The following is a 19,124-nucleotide window of genomic DNA, read 5'->3' on the forward strand; positions in this document are numbered from 1 at the left end:
ATTTTGAATTTGTATACATTATTTGAACTATAATAATTAATTTAATCGATTTATCATTATAATTACTGGAAATGTTATAAGAATATCTTGTTGACAAAAATAATTATTTACATACAAGTTTTATTATGTATTTGCATTAACATTTTTCATAGAACATGTACAAAATATTTGTCTTCACTGTACCTTAATGCATCATAATGTTTTTAAACATTTAATTTACGGATTATACCAATCAAGAAAAAGTAAAGAAAATGACATGACTAATAGGAAAAAAAGAATCCACACTCTAAGTCCAGCATTCCTTTGAATAGCTTGTCGAATCTGTTCATTAGCTTCTTTTACATTTTCAGTAGATCCAACAACTGTTGTCATTAATCGATCAAGATCTTTGTCTTGGTCTAGTACTTTTTCCGTAAATATTTCTTGTAATTCAGCTATATGAACTACTTTACTTTCAATTTGTCTGACCTCCTCTGTTACTGTACTAAGTTCATTATATAACTGCTCATTTTCTGACTCAAACATCTGGATATCTTCAGGTGACAATTCTTCATATAAAAGAGTATTAACATCTTCATTAATTTCTTGAACTTTCATGGGATTTGATTTGCCTGAATTGCTCTGATTTTCTGTGTTATTTGTTTTTTCAATTAAATTTGAAACAGACCGTTTATTATCCCTTTCCATAATTTTGTTCGATTTTGTATCTAATTCAAGTTTAGATATAGTCCTCATTTCGATAGCTTGTTTCACTCGTATAGCTTTTTGTTCTGAATAAATTTTACAAACGTTTTTTAAATAATCTTCAATCAAGAGTAACACGATTTCACGATGTTCCATATTTTGTCTAGAAACTTCTGAAAATGCAATTTCTCTCTTCAATTCTTTAATAAGCTGAGAACAAGTACTCATAATTGTTTGAGCTCCTGCATCAATTTGATCACGCTCTACATCAGTCATGCGTGGTATGTTAGAAAAATAATCCGAAAAATTTAAGTAAGCTTTCCGATTTTCTAATAAAAATTCTTTAAGTTTTGCTATTTGTGCAACTACAGCTTGGGTTTTAACGTAAAAAGCACTTTTAGTTTTTGTCTTTTTCAATGGTTTTGTAAAACTAGAAGATCCTAAATTTTTATCTTGTAAACTAACAGTTTTTACGCAGGCTCTGAATAATATACTGACATCCATTGTTAATATTGATGTATATTACTGCTAATACTTTGAATAAAAGTAACTTCAGTCACAGAAGTAACTAGTTATATCTTATGGCTGAAAAAAGATATATTTATAAAAATAATGTTCACCTTTCGAATAGAATATATAAAAATATTTTGATTTGATAATCTACAATCTACATTGCTACATATAATTGAAATATTATTTAAAACTCAAGTGACTTAGTTGTGAAACTTATAATATTATCAAAATGATTCACAAAAAAGTCATACAAGAATAATATTCATTTTATTACCTATTCTTACAAATGAATTCCAATATAGTATAATAAATTAAGACCAGCTCATTTCGATTTATCTTAAAACACATAAACATACTAATATATCATATTAATAGAATAAACAGATAATTGTGTGACCTTAATAATTTATATTCGACAAATATTTGTCGTATGAGATTGAACCGACCATATTGTGTTAATGTTGTACGGTGCAACATAACCTAAAAATAATGTTAACAAGTTATAAGGAAAAAAGGTATACAAACTTGTGATATGTGATACTAATAACTAATTACAATTATTCACAAGACAAAAATTAATAAAATATTAATTTTTAAAAATAATTCTTATTTGTAAAATATTTTTTTATTACTTCCTTGAAAAAATTTAATTAATTAATAGTTATTACTAACATCCGGTTGACGCACCTTGCATTTTGACATTCGATTGTTGTAACTAACTTTGAGAGATGTGAATATATATAGATGTTAGAAATAATAAACGTCTTGATTTATATCTGATTGTAATTATATTCTCAAGTAAAAAGAAAATCTTCGATTTAGATGATTTTATTAAAATCTATAAATATGAAGATATATGAATGTAGAAATAAATACTTTTATACCATAACTTATAAAAGTTTCAAAAAAAAAAAAAAATGATTTCATATCTTAGATGCGATTTTTTCTATTACATTATTAAAAATATTACAAGAAAGTATTCGTTTTATAAAATATTGTAATTTAGTCGTTAGAGAAACTAATAATAACGAGACATAAATTCCTTGTTTTATGCTTTTCGTAGGTATCTAGGGACCCTAGATAGAGGAATACGTAATTGGAGCGAAGAAGAAATTCTAGTACTATCTAGTATCGAAATGACAAGATGGCACGTCAGCAGCAAAGCGATGTCGATGAATTGTTCGACGTAAAAAATCATTTTTATATCGGTAATTATCAACAATGTATCAACGAAACACAAAAAATCAAGGTACGTATATTATCAAATTTATGCTGGTATTTTTTTTTTACATTGTCAATTTCCAGAAAATTATTTTGCTTTCGCAATCGTACTACTGCATTAGTCTAATTTATTGTTAAATCTAAATTTTTTATTTTTTACATGAAAAAATAATATATATTTTATTAATATTAAAAAATATCTCGTGTAACGATAATTCTTTTTCATGTATCAATTTATTAATAGATATGTTTAATTTCAATATAATACTAAATATTGAAAAAATTGTTATTTTATTATTCATGCTGTTACTATTATTTCATAAATATTTTATAAATACAAACACATGTTTTTGTAATAACAATCAATTATAAGTCATATCGTATATTTTTATTTCATGTAAATAGTAAATATAAAATTATCATTTTATAAATTGTTTATCCATTATATCTATAGAATTTTTATTATAATATTTTTATACTATTTGTACCTGTATAAAAATGTAATTTAAAAATAGATTATGTATATCAATATTGTATTTTTCTTTAATTACAGCCCTCTTCTCCAGAGGTAGCAATGGAACGCGATGTATTTTTATATCGTGCTTACATAGCACAAAGGAAATTCCGTATTGTTTTAAATGAAATCAATAATTCATCACCATTAGAATTACAACCATTGAAAACTTTAGCGGATTATTTTGCAAATCCGTCACGTAGAGAAGCAATCGTTGCGGAATTAGATCAAGCAGCAAATCACACTAATTTAGACAATCACAATTTTATGATTGTTGCTGCTACTATATACTATCACGAAAAGAATTTAGAATCTGCTTTACGAGTACTTCGTAATGTGGATCATTTGGAATGTTTAGCATTAACATTGCAAATTTACTTGAAGATGGATCGATTGGATCTTGCTAGAAAAGAACTCAAAACGATGCAAGAGAAAGATGATGATGCTACGTTAACACAGCTTGCTCAAGCATGGTTAAACATAAGCAGTGGAGGGGACAAATTACAGGATGCTTATTACATATTTCAGGTACAGAAAAAAGATATAGCATTTATTTTTATGTTGTTCTTGTATTTAGTAAAACTGCTTAAACATAAAACAATTTAAAAACATTTATAAAAAAAATAAATCGATTTTAAGTACTGTGTATTGATTAATGCATTGAGATAGACTGTTATTTGTTAATTGTTTCAGGAAATGATTGATAAGCATTCCAGTACAAGTATGTTGTTAAATGGCCAAGCTACTTGTTTTATTGGTCAAGCAAAATACGAAGAAGCTGAAACAGCTTTGCAAGAATCACTTGATAAAGATAGTAATAATCCTGACACCTTAATCAATATGATTGTTCTTTCACAACATATGGGAAAACCACCTGAAGTTGCAAATCGTTATTTAAGTCAATTAAAGGATTCTCATTTGGAACATCCATTTGTTCAAGAATATTTGCAAAAAGAAATTGAATTTCAAAGACTTAGAAAACAATATTCATCGTCTGCCTAAATTGCAATACATTCAGACTTTGGCATTCCATGGATCGAGTAAAATACAAGTATTAATGAGAATATTGAGTCAGTTTTGAATAGGGCATACTACAGAATGTAGACAATATTTATGGGACAAAGTGTATGAGATTTTGTCACGAGGCTTGATTGAATGATAGTAAAGCAGTTTGCTCTTAAGCAAGAATATTCTGTTTTTATATAAATTTCTATGACATAATCACAGAAATAAACGTACATGTTCAGAGATTTTCCAAAATTAACCTTTTTATAATTAAAGATACTATTGTGATAAGATTGCAAAAAAGTAAAAACAAAAAAAAAAATAAAAAAAAGAAAAATGTTTAATCCACATGAACTCAACACCACTCGTGGTAATAATGTTTTCAAAATAAAAGAACCATGTGGCTGCCATTTTACAGTACAGTCAATAAGATATTTCTGATATGCAATTTTTTCATTTTGCATGTATCATCTTTTTTATCATAGAAATTTGCGCGTAGTTATATACATACATACGTGCATATAACAAATAACGTATTGTACTACATGCTAGTTTGCAATAAAGGAAGGCTACAAGCACTTTCTTTTTTATCTTAATATTTCGTTTGCGATAAAAAAATAAAACATGTTAACATAAACACGTACATAACAACTAAAGACAATTGTAGAGTCATAACCGTAATAGGGTCATTAATATACCAAGTTAGCGAACAATGTAATTAATACGAGTACAAGTCCGTAACTTTTAAGATAAAGAAGGAGAAAATAATTAGTCGAATTTTGTTATGTTTTATATATCGTTAATTTAGTACTATCAATTCAATCGTTAGTATAAACTATGTTTAATAGAAACGTAAAAACCATTATTTGTATCGATTACCACATCGTGATTTGATTTTATTTATTGTTTCTTACATATATACATGTATACAAATAGAATTATTTATCATAGTATCTTTGAAGGATAAATGTATATACGTAATTATTTAAAAATGGTAGAAGTTGTGAACTAATATATGTGTATATACATATGTTTGTGTGTGTATGTATATGTACAAGATTTTTTTTAATGAAATATCTCGATCGGTATTTCCACATTTTGTTTGTAATGCCATCTAACAAGAATTATTTGAAGTATTCAAAGTCAGTCGAGAAACGTCCATATTACGTCAAAGAATTCGAAAATTTAAACGTATAATCGGTATAATAGAAAGCTTAGGATCGTGCAGTTTGCTCGTGAACGTTGTACTTGTTGCACAAAAAGTATCATTCGTAACTTGCTCAAATCGTGCCTACCTCAGTTCTCATAAAATAAGATAGATTTAATGAAAGAACATCGTTAGAATTGATCATATTGAAATATTTAAATCGTGTTGTTTACGAAATAAGTTTGAACTAACCGAAAGAAAAAGAAAAACTTGTCGAACGATGCATTGTTACATTGAGGACATATTATCATAACATGGCGACTAAAAGCAGGTATTTGTGCACTACTTATTAGAAAACTTAGCAATGTTATTACGCTTTTGACAGCTTTTATTTTGCTTGTTGTCTCACGTAGAGATTGATTTACATTTGCTACTGCTAGAGCGTTCGTAGTATCGTTAAGCATTTGTACATGTTACATTGTAAGTTTAAAGCGATCATTTTTAAATCTATTATTTTTTTTCTTTTTTTTTTCAAAAGTTTAAATATCTATATTGGGTTTAAAAACAAGTTTCACGTCTAATAGGTAGAAAGTAACGATATTCTCCTTTTTTCTAAATCGACATAACCTAAAATGTTTTAAAGCTAGTTATTACAAGTCTTAGGTTTTTACAAATTTCAATCAAAGAATCATTGCAAACGAATGTCCTTAAATTTATGTCATGAAAGATAACAAAATTTCATTTTCCTTTCATTAAATATATTTTTATTGTACATCATCTCAGAGAGGTAACAATTAGTTTTTGATATTTATTATGTTATTATTACTTCTTTACATTATTTATGTTAATAGAAAGAATAGATTTACATAGTACATGTAATAATGTTTTCAATTAGAATATCATTTTACTGATTTATTCTAGAATCTAATCTAGTTTGGAAATGTATATCTAAAATAGATTTTTTTTATATTTTCAGGGAATACAAAGGCTTTTGTAAATTATAATTTAGTTAGGAGCGAGTACTCCAAAAGATCCAGTATAATTTGTAATTTAAAAAAACTAAATCTTAGTCAAAATTTATAAATGAAAGGCCTATAGAAAATTCTTTGACAACATTCCATGAATTATTCATAAGTGCACAAAGGACATCAAAATATATAAAGATAACAAAGAACAAGATATATGGGTTTAAAGCAAGAATTTCACGGTTTATAATCATTTATTTAATTTCTTTAACTAATTTTTTGATAATACACCTGCATAAAACTTTATTATGCTGCTAATTTGAATATAATTTAAAAATATAGAAAAAAATATTGCATAGTTTATCTCATTATTTATATTTTGCTTTTTCGTATATTGCTTGTTTTGAGAATACCATGACAAAATATTATTGAATTAAATGGATTTGCTATTTTGATCTTTGGATATTTATTTCATTGCAGTATCATTGTTTGTTTTAATGTTATTATTAAATATAGTATATACTGTGCAATTGTAGTTCGATATATTAATGTAAATAAAAAAATTAAATTTAATAACGTACATATAATAAATATACAAGAGAATTAAGAGGAATGTGCCTAAGTGAAAATAATACAGAAGCAAAGTTATTTGCCTTTATATCTTGTGCCTTGAACATATTAGATATTGCTGTAAATAAAGTTGAATGATTTATAAAGTTATTTTGATTGGGATGTTAAAATAGGTACAACGCTCATTTGTAACACAATTTAGTGTTGCGTTAGAATTATCAAGAGCAAGCTTCTTAGTGCTTTTTAATACTATATTAATTATGTATCACACTATGTATCCACCACAAATGATGGTGCAGATTATGGGTGGCCAACATGCGAGTGGACAATATCTATCAACGCCAACACAAATGGTACATATTAATAGTACAAATGTATTATCACCGGCAGAATATACACAGTATATACCTGATGTGTCTGGCCATAATAGGCATCATATGATGCAGGTATGTATATAATATTCATAGCTTCCAGCAAAAAAAAAAATCTCTGCTTAATGTGCATCATTATAGTAATACTAGGTTTTAGGGCTTTTCTCAAAATTATTAACTATTATTAGTTTGTAATGATTTGTGGTTATTATATATAATAAAATTTTTACAATTGCTTTGCATTGGTAGCAGAAATTAGCATTATTATTTCTCTCTCTTTTTTGATTGTCAATAAATATTTTTAAAAAACTGAACAATGCTTTTCAGACTGGAAGTTATCCATTGGAATTATTGCAATTAATGGGTGTTGAAATTCCTTCATTGCGGCACATAGATTATGTCAGTAATGTAGGTACTGGTTCTGGTTCAGGAAACTGGCCAAGGCGAATTATTCCGCCAAACAATACTTCCCCTCTACAACCACCCTTGCATCTAAATTTTAGACCATCAAATAATAATTCAATAAAGAAACAACATTGGAGTAATAAAACAAGTAAAAAAAGTTCGTATAGAGAAAACTTTTTGTATAATGATAAATATAATAGTGACAGTGGCTTTAGTTCCCGTTCTCCAACCCCCAGTAAATATCAAGCTGATAGTAGCCAGAATGAAAGTTCAGATGAACGGGATTCTATAACATCTTCAATTGAGCGAGGAATCAAGTAAGCAGTGTATAAATATCTAATAACTCTTATTAATAGAGATAATAAACTAAATACAAGATGTAAAAAATAAAATGACTCATTACCTTTTTGTAGAAAGTTACATAGAGTGCAATCAGACTATAGTATTGTAAATAATAAAATTACAGAAGAGGGTTTTATTTCAAGTGCCTCAGCACATCAATTTTATCAAAATCAACGACCCGTTAATTATTATCCTGCTTTTTCAACTCCCAGATCATTACAAAATTATCAGAATAAAAGGAGATATCATACAGGTGATTAGAAATTAACTTATTTCTATATAGTTATAAGATCAAAACTTTCTTTTTATTTTAATGAGCAAAAATTAATTGTATAGGTAAAGGTAGTCCACCCCCTCAAAGATCTCAACGGGGTAAAAAATTCACAGGAGTAATATTACCAGGTTACAGTATGTTCCCTAGGTGTTACACAGCTCCAGATCGATTTCTCGCTAGATCTCATCTTATTGAAGTAAATTACACACCAGCTGATTTAATAACTGGAACCGTGTGGGACAAACTTTCGCAGGATATTTGGAAGAAGTTTATTACAAATCAGCAAACTGAAGTTGTTTATAGAAATAAAATGAATCTTTGGAAATATCTCTATGTTTTAATAAAGGTAAATTTTCCAAAATCAATGTGAAAAATAATAGTTCCTCTGATAAAAGTATTAAACTCTTAACGAAGTAGATTCATTCATTGTAATAAATACTATGTTGATTATTTTTAGGGAACATTTCCAAAATATGGATTATTTTTGGTTGGTTCAACAATGAATGGTTTTGGATCTGACAATAGTGATGTAGATATGTGCTTATTAGTGAGACATACGGAAATGGATCAAAGAAATGAAGCTATTGCCCATTTAGAACAGATATTAAGGTGTCTCAAACGATCTGGTAAAACTTTCTCTAATTTATTGATATTTTTAATGATGTCTACATTTTGTTAGAATGAGCCTAGTTAGAAATTTGTATCGTTTATTTGTATTAGATATTATAACACAACTTGAACTTATACAAGCAAAAGTTCCAATCTTGAAGTTTCACGATGCTATGCAAAATTTAGAAGTTGATCTCAATTGCAATAATGCTGTAGGAATACGTAATACTCATCTCCTTTATTGTTATTCTCAAAGTAAGTGAATAAGTGTGAGTGAATGTATTTTTATTAACAAACTCGGTGTGTATACATATATTTATATGTATTTTACAGTTGACTGGAGAGTAAGACCTTTGGTTCTAGTTGTCAAATTATGGGCTCAATGTCAAAATATAAATGACGCCAAAAACATGACAATATCTAGTTACTCTTTAGTTTTAATGGTCATACATTTTCTACAATGTAGGTTTTTTTTTTTTATAAAAGAGTAATTATATTTTTACAAAAAATTATTTTAATACACCATCGTATAAAAGTAAATGTTATATATCGTAGGTGGCGTCAATCCTCCAGTTCTTCCATGTTTACATTCTTTATATGTAGGAAAATTTGGACCACATACAGATATTCATTCCATAGATATTAATGAGAAATTAAACATTCCACATACATGGTTTTATCCTACAAATCGTCAATCGCTCGGAGAACTTTTTGTAGAATTTTTTAGATATTACGTCACATTCAAGTGAGTTATCCCGTATTTTATATAATTTTACTAATATTTTTAGATATAACGCATGTGATAGAGGAGACAAAATTGATCAGTTTCAGCCAATATGCAATTTCTGTACGTTTGGCACGTAAAATACCAATAGACGAATGTAGGAGAGCACGATCGTTAAAAAATGATCCACATCAATGGAAATGTCTATGTATCGAAGGTATGTAGATGTCCTTGAGGAAAAATTGTTTATATTAATACATAATGTATATGTATGTATATATATATATTTTTTTCTAAATGTCTCATTATATTTTACAGAACCATTTGATTTGACAAATACTGCTAGGTCGGTGTATGACCCAGATGTATTTGCAAGAATCAAGCAGATATTTGATTGTACCTACCAAAAACTAAAGGAAGGTCATAATTTAGCAAGCATCTTTGTCAAAGTTAATACTATATCATCTTTTGCTATGACATAATGATATCCTAAATATTAGTGCTTAAGAATATAGGCACTATGTAGGATAATCAGGTGCTTCCACATATTTTGCGTTAGCAATGATCCTCTTTTAAGCTAGAGGTATTTTGAATATTTGTCACCTAACGGTGTAAGAAACGATATACACTGTGATGAAATAATTCTGAGCTTGTCTCAGTTCAATGTGATCATATTTGTGATAATAATTTAGCATGAATTCATCTTATTTCATTGATGTGTTAAGAGTAAAACTGCAAATAGTGTCCCTTTTTTTCTCTATTTTGTCTGCAATTATTTTCTATGAAAATCTCAGATTATTTTTTTATACATCTTTGATATCATTTCACTCCTAATATGATCGAATATGAATTATTTTGGTGATATTTACGTACATACTCTTTAAATATTTTTCATTATGAGAAAAAGGGATATAAATATATAGACTGTGAAACGCTTCCTAAAAAAAGTATTAGTTATGTGAAATGTGAAATGAATAAATAAGTTTATCCTGATGTATATTAAAAATTATATAGTGCGTAACAGAAGAAACATGTTACTTTACATAGAAATCTTTTGCATCATTAAACGAAGCTGTGGTGCCTTGTGTTTATCACTTTTTTATAACTAAGATCTCGTGCGGTGCCAGCCAATTCGATAGTTTCGTTAAGATTTGTCGTAGACAAAATTACAGAAATATGGACAAGACTTACTCTGCACGTGTGTTCTAATGTCGTCTCGGCATTAATATAGAATATTATAAATTTTTGCTGAAATTAATTTATAAAAATTAAAAACAAAAAAATATAAATGAGATATAGTGTAATATTTATGTATACTGCAGAGAAAGTTCTACATATATAAAAGTAAAGTGACACTGTAACGAAATTGTGTTATTAAGCGAAATATCGAAAAGAAAGAGGAAAAGAAAGAAACAGAAGAAGAAAGAAAAAAAGAAAGAAAGAAAGAAAGAAAGAAAGAAAGAAAGAAAGAAAGAACCAAAAAAAAAAAACAAAAAAGAATAAAACAAAAAATGGTACTTATTAATATAAAACGTTACTGCCTACAATACAGAGTGCACTAGTGTAGGATGTAACAATAGTTATAAAGTAATTATTTTGAAACTATTATAACAAAATAAAACAAAACAAAACAAAAAAAAACAAAAAACTAAAAGAAAAAAACATTTTTAAAGAAGAAAAAATATTTTGGAAATCATAAAAAACATGCAGGAAATTAAATTGCGTTTATTATGTTTAAGTTTATCGCGTCTTGTTAAAGTTAAGTTTAATGAATACATCATAGTAATAATGAGATATAAAATATTTTTTAAATCTATACAATGGAATTATAAGAACCTATTGGGTTGATATGCGATATTATGAAAGAAAACAATCATATTCTTCTTTATTATGGTGTATGCATTAATAACTGAAACAATCGCATAAGATTTAATTGACTTTCTCTTGTTAATTTGCTTCTATTATATCTGATTAGGTTTTATTTTTTTGCCTAATTGAATTTCTAATTGGTTATTCAAAATACTATCTAAAACTCTGTATACATTCTATAATAACTTCAGAATGTCGAACAACTAGATCTAATCAGATACGTGTGGTGGTACAAATGTTATATCAAATATTTTCAATAATTATTCATATATATATATATACAAAAGTTCCTATACAAGATAAGATGGATAAATTTCAAGGCACCTATGTTAATTATATCCATTATATAAAATTTATTCATATGTTGATATAAGCATATCATACCCCAAATTATTGCATCTTCTAAGACGAAGAGTTGCATTAAAATATTCTAGTCTTATACCTGACTAGTTCGTCTTCATTTAAATTAAATTAAATCAATATTATATTAGACAAATTATATTATATAAAAGTGAAATTTAAATTATAAAAAAATAATTATAAAAATTATAACAATGAACATCTTCGTTATTATATCAAATCTGTTTAAACATTAAAAAATTTTGGTCATATGTAATTGCTCTACTTAACTGCTGTAAAAGTCATATATTCACATTCGTGTGATACTGATATTATTGATTGTTATTATTTTTTTTTTTTTTAATTATCATGAAATTATTCGAAATTTGATAAATTTAGTAATATTTCATTAAATATTCTGATAAATTTTTTTGCCGGATAATGTATACAATTCCGACCCAAGTGCCAAAATATTTTCTAAAAGATAACTTAATATATTCATATATAGATATATGTATATATATATATATGTATGTATATATATAAATATGTATATGTATATGTATATATATATTTACAGATATGAAAAAAATTGTACAAATGATTGAACGAAAAATATGTAGAAAAAATATTCGGTATATAACTATAATTTTCAATTATAAATATTTCTTCCACATTCATACATATATAGAGAAAATATTTTTTTCAAATTTCTTATAAAGTATCATCAGTAAGTAGTAGCAAACGTCTAAACTACAAATAATAAGTTAAATTTTTGTAATCTTCATTTTCTTGTTAAATAAAAGCAATCTACATGTATTTCTACATGCATAAATTATTTTATTATATTTCCTAGTTTGCAACAAATGCAAAATTGATAGTTTTCAAACGAACGAACAGAAACTTTGTAATTGAAGAAGTGTATAAGTTAATAGACTAATAACTTTAAATGAAACAATGACAAAGTATATTTTCAAATCAAATTTATTTGTACCATAAGAGTTTACAATGAATTTCCATATTATAATCTGCAGTTAGCGGTGCGCTGTTGGTCGGAGAGAAAAAAAAAATAATAATTTTGTAATGCATAATACAGATAATTTCTTACTGCGATATAACCAATTCATTACTGCCAGAAGCTAGAGCATAGATAGATAATAGAAAGAGAAAAGCAGGGGTTCAGAAAAAAACAATAATAGATGACCGATCACAATGAATAAAAGTTAAATGATATTAATCAAAATATCGTAACGAATAAAATAATCTAGAATGCTAAATGAAGAATGTTTATATATTATGATGAACGAAAATAATATTAAAAATTTTCTATAATTATTTTATAATTATTTATGCATTTTTTTTTTAATTACTCAAAACCGCTTAAATAAAGCACTAATAGAAATCAAAAATAATATATAATACAATACGTACTAGGGTGTATTTATGATGAATTCTACGCCATGACATCTTGTGTGTTGCATTATTATAAAGGAAAAAAAGTCAAAATTCGAACAGAAGATATATCGCATGTGTAAATATTCTGTGACCCCTGCGGCAAATAAATATTGAAATAACAGAAAATTATACGTATTGATTGATACGATTGGAATAGAATTCCCCGCGGTTAGCATAATGTTTTTATGTCACGCCGAGTTTGTGAGAAGGGATGACGTTCATTCGTGATGATGCAGAAGTGTTGGCTTCATGCTGTCCAATGATGATTAAATCAGCGATTCTGGCCGATCCAGATATCAAGACAATTTGGTGGTAGTCGTTACGTGCCATATATTCTCCAGTAATGATAATCGTTCTTTGACAAATCCCAAATCTCGTTCACAGCTCACCAGTAAAGCCGGATAAATCGTAACTTCGTATCTCTTGTTGGAAATAATTCTACAAGCATCTTGCGTATACTCGATGTAATAACTGATTTGCTTTCTTTTACCTTGGTCTCTTGACTATTGTCTGTACGTCTACTCTATGCAGGTATATTTGTAAATGCGTGTTTTTTTCTGTATACGTGCCCATATATCAATATGAAAATTGAAGGAACTGAATATACTAGAACGTTATTACTTGCAGGATCGTTAGCTTCGCCGGTTGCTGTGGATCTTTCGTGATGATAATTTATTATTATTTTTCTCTTTTTTTCTTCTCTTTTTTTTTCCCATACGATTTGAAATACTTGAAGATGTTAGCAGTATCGTTTTCTTCAGGGATATTCATCGTTATTTATAACGTTGTTACCTCTAACTTATATTGGCACACTTTTCGAATTTGGTCAAGTCATGAAGCTTTACACGTCCCATTTTTTCTCCTGTTTTTATTTTTATCATTTTTTTTATTACTTTTTTTATTTATTTATTTTTTTTTGACTTTTTAATCCTAGCGTCACTCGATCCCCGCGATAAAACGGTCCGTTCACGGTAAACGCGTGTCACGGTGATTGGTAATATTCGTTGTCGTCTCCCAGTTTTAGATGTTTTCTGTTTCTTTGTCGCACTATTATAACCAGCGGTTATTATTCATTTCCATCATTCGACGAGTAATCGTTAACGACGGCGACGGCGACGGCGACGGCGACGACGACGACGACGACGACGACGACGACGACGACGACGAAGACGACGACGACGACGACGAAGACGACGAAGACGACGACGACGACGACGACGACGGCGACAGACTTCCTCCCTTAAATCCACTTTTACGCCGACGACTCCATGCATATACCATACTCGATCGCCGAGCCGTTTTACCGTTTTGCGCAGTTAGTGATTTGAGTTGTTGGTCGAAGAAGAATTGGTCAAACGAGCCTTCAGTCGCTCCCGCGACGCTGCATGGCAATTGCGTTGCTCAGCCGTATGGTCTTGGCTCAGTATGGCTGGGAGAATTGTCCCCCGGCTTGTGACTGACCAGATTGATAAAAACCACTTCTATCACCTTGATAAGTCGAATCTTGGGACAGCAAGCCGTCCATTTGTGATTGAAATTCCCCTACCGCGAAGGAATCCTGAGAAAGTTCTGCCTGGCTTAAACCAGGCTGAGAAAGACTGAATCCCGGTTGCGACATACCTTGAGTCGTGCCTTGAGTCAACGGTAAACCTGGTTGGCTATAAGGTTGTGTATTTTGTTCGGTTTGACTTAGCTTACCCATACGCGCGCCAGATTTGTTTTTAGATGCGGCCGTGCCACGTCTGTTTCGTTGATTCTGTCTCGCTTGTAAAGCCTGTTGATGCTGATTGTAGAAACGCGGAGGTACGTGGGCCATGTTCATAAACATACCCACTGGTACCGGTACGTTATTCATAGCAGCCTGAGCTCTTTCAGGACTTATGTAACTTATGGTGTCGTGGGTTCTACTGAAAATATCCAGAGGCACGTTTCTCTGGTAATACGGATTGTGATTTTGAGTGCCGTTAACTTGAGTACCCGAACGATCGTATACCGAGCCAGGAATCAAAACTTCTCTGGCATCGTACATGGATGTCGTCATAAAGTGCGAGCCTGGATTCGCAGCATTAACAAGCTTTTTTGGTTTAGCAAACTGTATCATAGATTCTTTCAAATTGTTCAACGGGCCCTCTACAAGGACTTTTTGTTCCTTGTAAAAGCTCAGCAAATGATTCCAAAGTGGTTGCTTCGAAAGCACTTTTGGATTTCCTACGATAATGATTCCGTATTTTGCACGAGTCAACGCAACGTTTAATCTTCTAGGATCGTTTAAAAACCCTATACCCTGATGTTCGTTCGATCTTACGCAAGACATTATTATTATGTCCTTTTCGCGCCCTTGAAAAGCATCGACGCTTGCGACTTCTATTTCTTGATATAGTTTAGAATGCAGCGAACCTTGATATTGCATGTATTGCACCAAGTATGCCCTTTGCCCTTCGTAAGGTGTTATCACACCGATTTGTTCTGGTTTTACGCCACAACGTAAAAATCTTGTTGTTATTTTTTCTACGTTAGATGCTTCTGTACGGTTCAAGTAAGACGTACCGCTACCAGCGATTTCTTCTTGACCTTGAGTCACGTAGAAGAACATGGGTTTGTCAGGAGCAGGCCAGGGAAAATCTATCTTTAACAATTTTCTTTCGTCGGCACATACTCCATTTTGAAGGGAACCTTCGTAAAAGAAGTTGGACGGGAAACGAGACAAATCTGGATGCATGCGATATTGCACCTCCAAACGGAAAGGTCTGATGCCAAGAACGACCAATCTTTCGAACAGCGATTGGGAAAGCCCAGCTCGCGCTGCCTTTTTACACATAACGACAGGTCCTAATTGACAATGATCTCCGACGAGAATTAATTGCTTAGCACCGAGGACGACAGGTACCATACATTCTGGTTCCGTTGCTTGCATACTCTCGTCTATAAGTATAGAGTGAAATTTTAGTCTGTGCAGTCTCGGATCACCCGCGCCAACGCAAGTGCAACATATTACGTCAGCCGCCTCTAACAATTCCTTTTCGGCAGCTTTCTTTAAAAGCCTGTAACGTTTCTCATCTACGCTCGATAATTCTCCCGTTTCGTCTTTCAATTGTTGAAGCTTTTGCAATTCTGTATTTGTTTCCATATTTTTTATTTGATTGTGCAATGCAAGAAAACTCACGGGCGAATCGATTGCCTCTCGTGATTTTGCACAAAGACGTACGACCTTTAAGTTGGATTTATGTACCTTCTCCGTAAGTTGATCGACTGCGGTGTTAGAAGGTGCACAAACGAGTACTGGACCTCCGTTTTGTTTTACTAGCTGATAAACTATTGTGGCGCTAGTTACAGTTTTTCCTGTACCAGGCGGACCTTGAATCAAAGACAAAGGTCGTTGTACAGCGTGTTTCACAGCGTATACTTGGGATCGATTCAAATCTGGCAAGTTAGGAGCACTAAAATGTTTCGGAAGATGACAGCGAAATAGAACTTCTTCTACTTCGTGACCCAACAATCTATGATATATATAAGCTGATACGGACGTATCATCCACAGCAAATTTTCGTAGTGCTAGTTGCATCCTATGAAAGAGAAAAAAGTTTTTAGATATATCCGGATTCCACTGCTCGGTTATTTAAAGCTATAATCTTAAGATGTACCAACCGATCGAAGCTCGTGCTTTTCCAGATGAAATCGACGACAAAATTACTGATGCACTCCGTAGGAGCGCCTGCGTTATTTTTCAATTCGATACCGACTTCCTCTCCGTAATTGTCAGGAATTTTGATAACATGGCCAATACCAGACCATGGTTTATGAAGTTCTCCCAAATAACGAAGTCTTAATTCATCTCCATGCATTAATTTCATGTCACCATCCGTTTTAGCTAACATAAAATATGCTATTGTCTTTTTATTCAAACCTACATCCCACCGTACTTCGATATTTTCTTGAGTTTGCGATTCTTTTAAACGCTTGTCATAATCGGCTTCTAACTTTACGAGCGGGCCAAATATATTCTGATATTGATACCCATCCTCGTAACGTAGCAAGACCTGTTGTGGTTCTTCATCTACGCCAGGCTTCTCAAGATCTTGGAAAGTTGCGTCGACGTTGTCCCGCCACAATTCTTCCAATTTGTTAATCTGCTGGGCAGAGATTTGTCTGGCTCTTAGCTGTTCCTGTTCAGATGGTATCTTTACAAGCCATGCTAAGAAACTACGATCTTCTATCAAAGGTTTCCATTGTTCTTGATCCCTGATTGTTGTATATTAAAATGCGTTAATTAATATCTATTTTATACGCACTTTATCTTTAGATAAAATAAAGTTAACGTACCAATTCATATCTTTGAGGGAGCTTTGGGCTGCACAAGGTTGTCGGCACAATAATACGACAACAGAATCCGCTTTAGCTGGTATAAAACCAAGAACAAATACATTTCTAACTGCACAGGAATAACATTCTAATACAGTTTCTCCCAATGGTCCATCTCTATTAACAGTAATTAAATGAGTAAACGAACGATCGAACAGATCAAATATAACGAATAGTATAGACTTATAAGCACCTGTGCAATGTAACTTCTTTGTGCTTTGCTCGAACAAGGTGATTGATAATGTGGGAACCTGATGTATTGCCTCGTCCATTGCAGAACCATTTACGACATACGTTACACATAACAACACAAGAAGCTTCATGAATTCCACAATATTTGCACGCATGTTCTGGTAAATCACGGTTATAATACGCCTCTTCTTCTTCCTCTTCAAACTGTAGTTCAGCAAGGCTTTGAGCAGCTCCAGAAATTTTTAAGTCCAGTGACGAACTACCGCTTGTTCCATTAACCTACATCAAAACAAATATTTTCATAAATCTCGCACAATTGCATTACAAAGTTCATTAATTTTTTCAAATAATTTTATTGTTTTGTCATAACTAATACTTTTACTTTTTAAACGTAATGTTGTCAATTAAATAAGTATCTAATACATTTTACATATCATCCAAATATAAATATTGCCATTAAAAAAAGAAACAATATAATATCCTTGGCATGCAAGAAAAAATTCTTTTATGTACATTCTGAAGATTCAATCTCATAAGATTACATTGACATAAAAAAAATCATTTCTTTTGTGATCATTAATCAATGATTAATCGTAGTAAAGAAAAACATAAACGAAAGGTTCATAACGTTCAAGGTCATATCGCCGGGAGCAAAATGAAAAAAAAAAATAAATAAAAAAAAATAGAGAGAGGACCATCAAAAAAAAAGATATATCCTTAAGGAAATAATGATAATGAAACAATACTGGATGAATGATCGTTTGGAAAACAGAATCGCACGAGTACCATATCGTCACGTTCGTTCCATGGCACATACAGTTTTATTCGTAAATCAAGAATGAGGTTATGTCTTCACCGCATGGTTGTCTTCGGAAAGAACATTTAGAGTAATGATTTGAAAAATGCATTAGAAAGGAATCGTAAGGTAAACGTACGGATAAGTGTAATATAGTAAAAAACCAACCTGTATAGGCTGACTCGGTTGACTTTGAGCCGCATCGTGTTGCGAAGCCTGTGTCTGGCTTGGCGATGGTAAAGTAAAGTCTGTGAAATCAAATTCACTTCCTTGAGTATCGGCACCGATTAAATCAGCTTCTTCGGTATCAAGGAACGTTAGGGTTTGGCTACTTGGCCCATAAGCATCGACGCTCATCCTGCTATACGATCCGACACGACGTCGTCTTTTTTATCGTTCCTAAAGAGAGATGTAAAAATCGAGACGCGCTCGTTTATCGAATTGAACGGCTAACGTCGATTTAGAGAACGTCACGAGGTGAACACACTTATTCGTATTTTCTAAAGAAAGTTCTATACGATCGTAAGAACGTACGTACAATGCCAGACTCTCGAAGCACTTCGATGAACGAGGCCACAAATCCTACGCCATACTTTGTCTCGCGCCCACCAACACACACACACACACAGGCGCGCGCATAGCGTAGCACTTATACATGGATATATAAGTTTTGTCTTTTCGTGCCACCGTCATTCGTTGAGTATTACGTCATCAGCTGATTTCCAAAAGTTCTAAGAATTACTTGTCTGAATGAAAATCGGATTTGAGAT

General features: G+C 30.9%; 4 protein-coding genes across 10 annotated transcripts; 2 read left to right on the forward strand and 2 right to left on the reverse strand.

The window, feature by feature from the left end:
* Positions 1-100: 100 nt before the first annotated feature.
* Positions 101-2,162, reverse strand: LOC127069841 (syntaxin-18). 3 transcript variants are annotated; one of them, XM_051007405.1, is made up of 3 exons: positions 1,885-2,162; positions 1,472-1,677; positions 101-1,269 (listed from the first exon to the last, which is right to left on the reverse strand). In XM_051007405.1, exon 3 carries the CDS (start codon positions 1,186-1,188, stop codon positions 217-219), a length of 972 nt encoding a protein of 323 aa, XP_050863362.1. In that variant the 5' UTR covers positions 1,189-1,269; positions 1,472-1,677; positions 1,885-2,162; the 3' UTR covers positions 101-216. The 3 variants fall into 3 exon arrangements, with proteins under 3 accessions (XP_050863362.1, XP_050863365.1, XP_050863363.1); XM_051007408.1 differs by having other exon boundaries at positions 1,870-2,162; XM_051007406.1 differs by lacking the exon at positions 1,885-2,162 and adding an exon at positions 1,753-1,881.
* A 123-nt stretch (positions 2,163-2,285) lies between these two features.
* Positions 2,286-4,192, forward strand: LOC127069842 (coatomer subunit epsilon). The gene is made up of 3 exons (XM_051007409.1): positions 2,286-2,446; positions 2,972-3,460; positions 3,626-4,192. The coding sequence occupies exons 1-3, from the start codon at positions 2,342-2,344 to the stop codon at positions 3,932-3,934; spliced, it is 903 nt and encodes a 300-aa protein (XP_050863366.1). The 5' UTR covers positions 2,286-2,341; the 3' UTR covers positions 3,935-4,192.
* A 494-nt stretch (positions 4,193-4,686) lies between these two features.
* Positions 4,687-10,992, forward strand: LOC127069840 (poly(A) RNA polymerase gld-2 homolog A-like). 4 transcript variants are annotated; one of them, XM_051007401.1, is made up of 12 exons: positions 4,687-5,415; positions 6,061-6,291; positions 6,793-7,065; positions 7,318-7,712; positions 7,809-7,990; positions 8,074-8,357; positions 8,469-8,637; positions 8,732-8,875; positions 8,954-9,082; positions 9,176-9,365; positions 9,446-9,561; positions 9,663-10,992. In XM_051007401.1, the coding sequence occupies exons 3-12, from the start codon at positions 6,880-6,882 to the stop codon at positions 9,824-9,826; spliced, it is 1,959 nt and encodes a 652-aa protein (XP_050863358.1). In that variant the 5' UTR covers positions 4,687-5,415; positions 6,061-6,291; positions 6,793-6,879; the 3' UTR covers positions 9,827-10,992. The 4 variants fall into 4 exon arrangements, with proteins under 4 accessions (XP_050863358.1, XP_050863360.1, XP_050863361.1 ...); XM_051007403.1 differs by lacking the exon at positions 6,061-6,291 and having other exon boundaries at positions 6,919-7,065; XM_051007402.1 differs by lacking the exon at positions 4,687-5,415 and adding an exon at positions 5,429-5,564 and having other exon boundaries at positions 6,061-7,065.
* Positions 10,993-12,518: 1,526 nt separating this feature from the next.
* LOC127069839 (regulator of nonsense transcripts 1) lies at positions 12,519-19,027 on the reverse strand. 2 transcript variants are annotated; one of them, XM_051007400.1, is made up of 6 exons: positions 18,893-19,027; positions 18,523-18,753; positions 17,560-17,837; positions 17,328-17,483; positions 16,653-17,246; positions 12,519-16,570 (listed from the first exon to the last, which is right to left on the reverse strand). In XM_051007400.1, the coding sequence occupies exons 2-6, from the start codon at positions 18,709-18,711 to the stop codon at positions 14,428-14,430; spliced, it is 3,360 nt and encodes a 1,119-aa protein (XP_050863357.1). In that variant the 5' UTR covers positions 18,712-18,753; positions 18,893-19,027; the 3' UTR covers positions 12,519-14,427. The 2 variants fall into 2 exon arrangements, with proteins under 2 accessions (XP_050863357.1, XP_050863356.1); XM_051007399.1 differs by having other exon boundaries at positions 18,523-18,982.
* Positions 19,028-19,124: the final 97 nt, after the last annotated feature.

Source organism: Vespula vulgaris, chromosome 16 (genome assembly GCF_905475345.1).
Source record: "Vespula vulgaris chromosome 16, iyVesVulg1.1, whole genome shotgun sequence".
In the NCBI taxonomy this organism is placed as follows: Eukaryota; Metazoa; Arthropoda; class Insecta; order Hymenoptera; family Vespidae; genus Vespula; species Vespula vulgaris.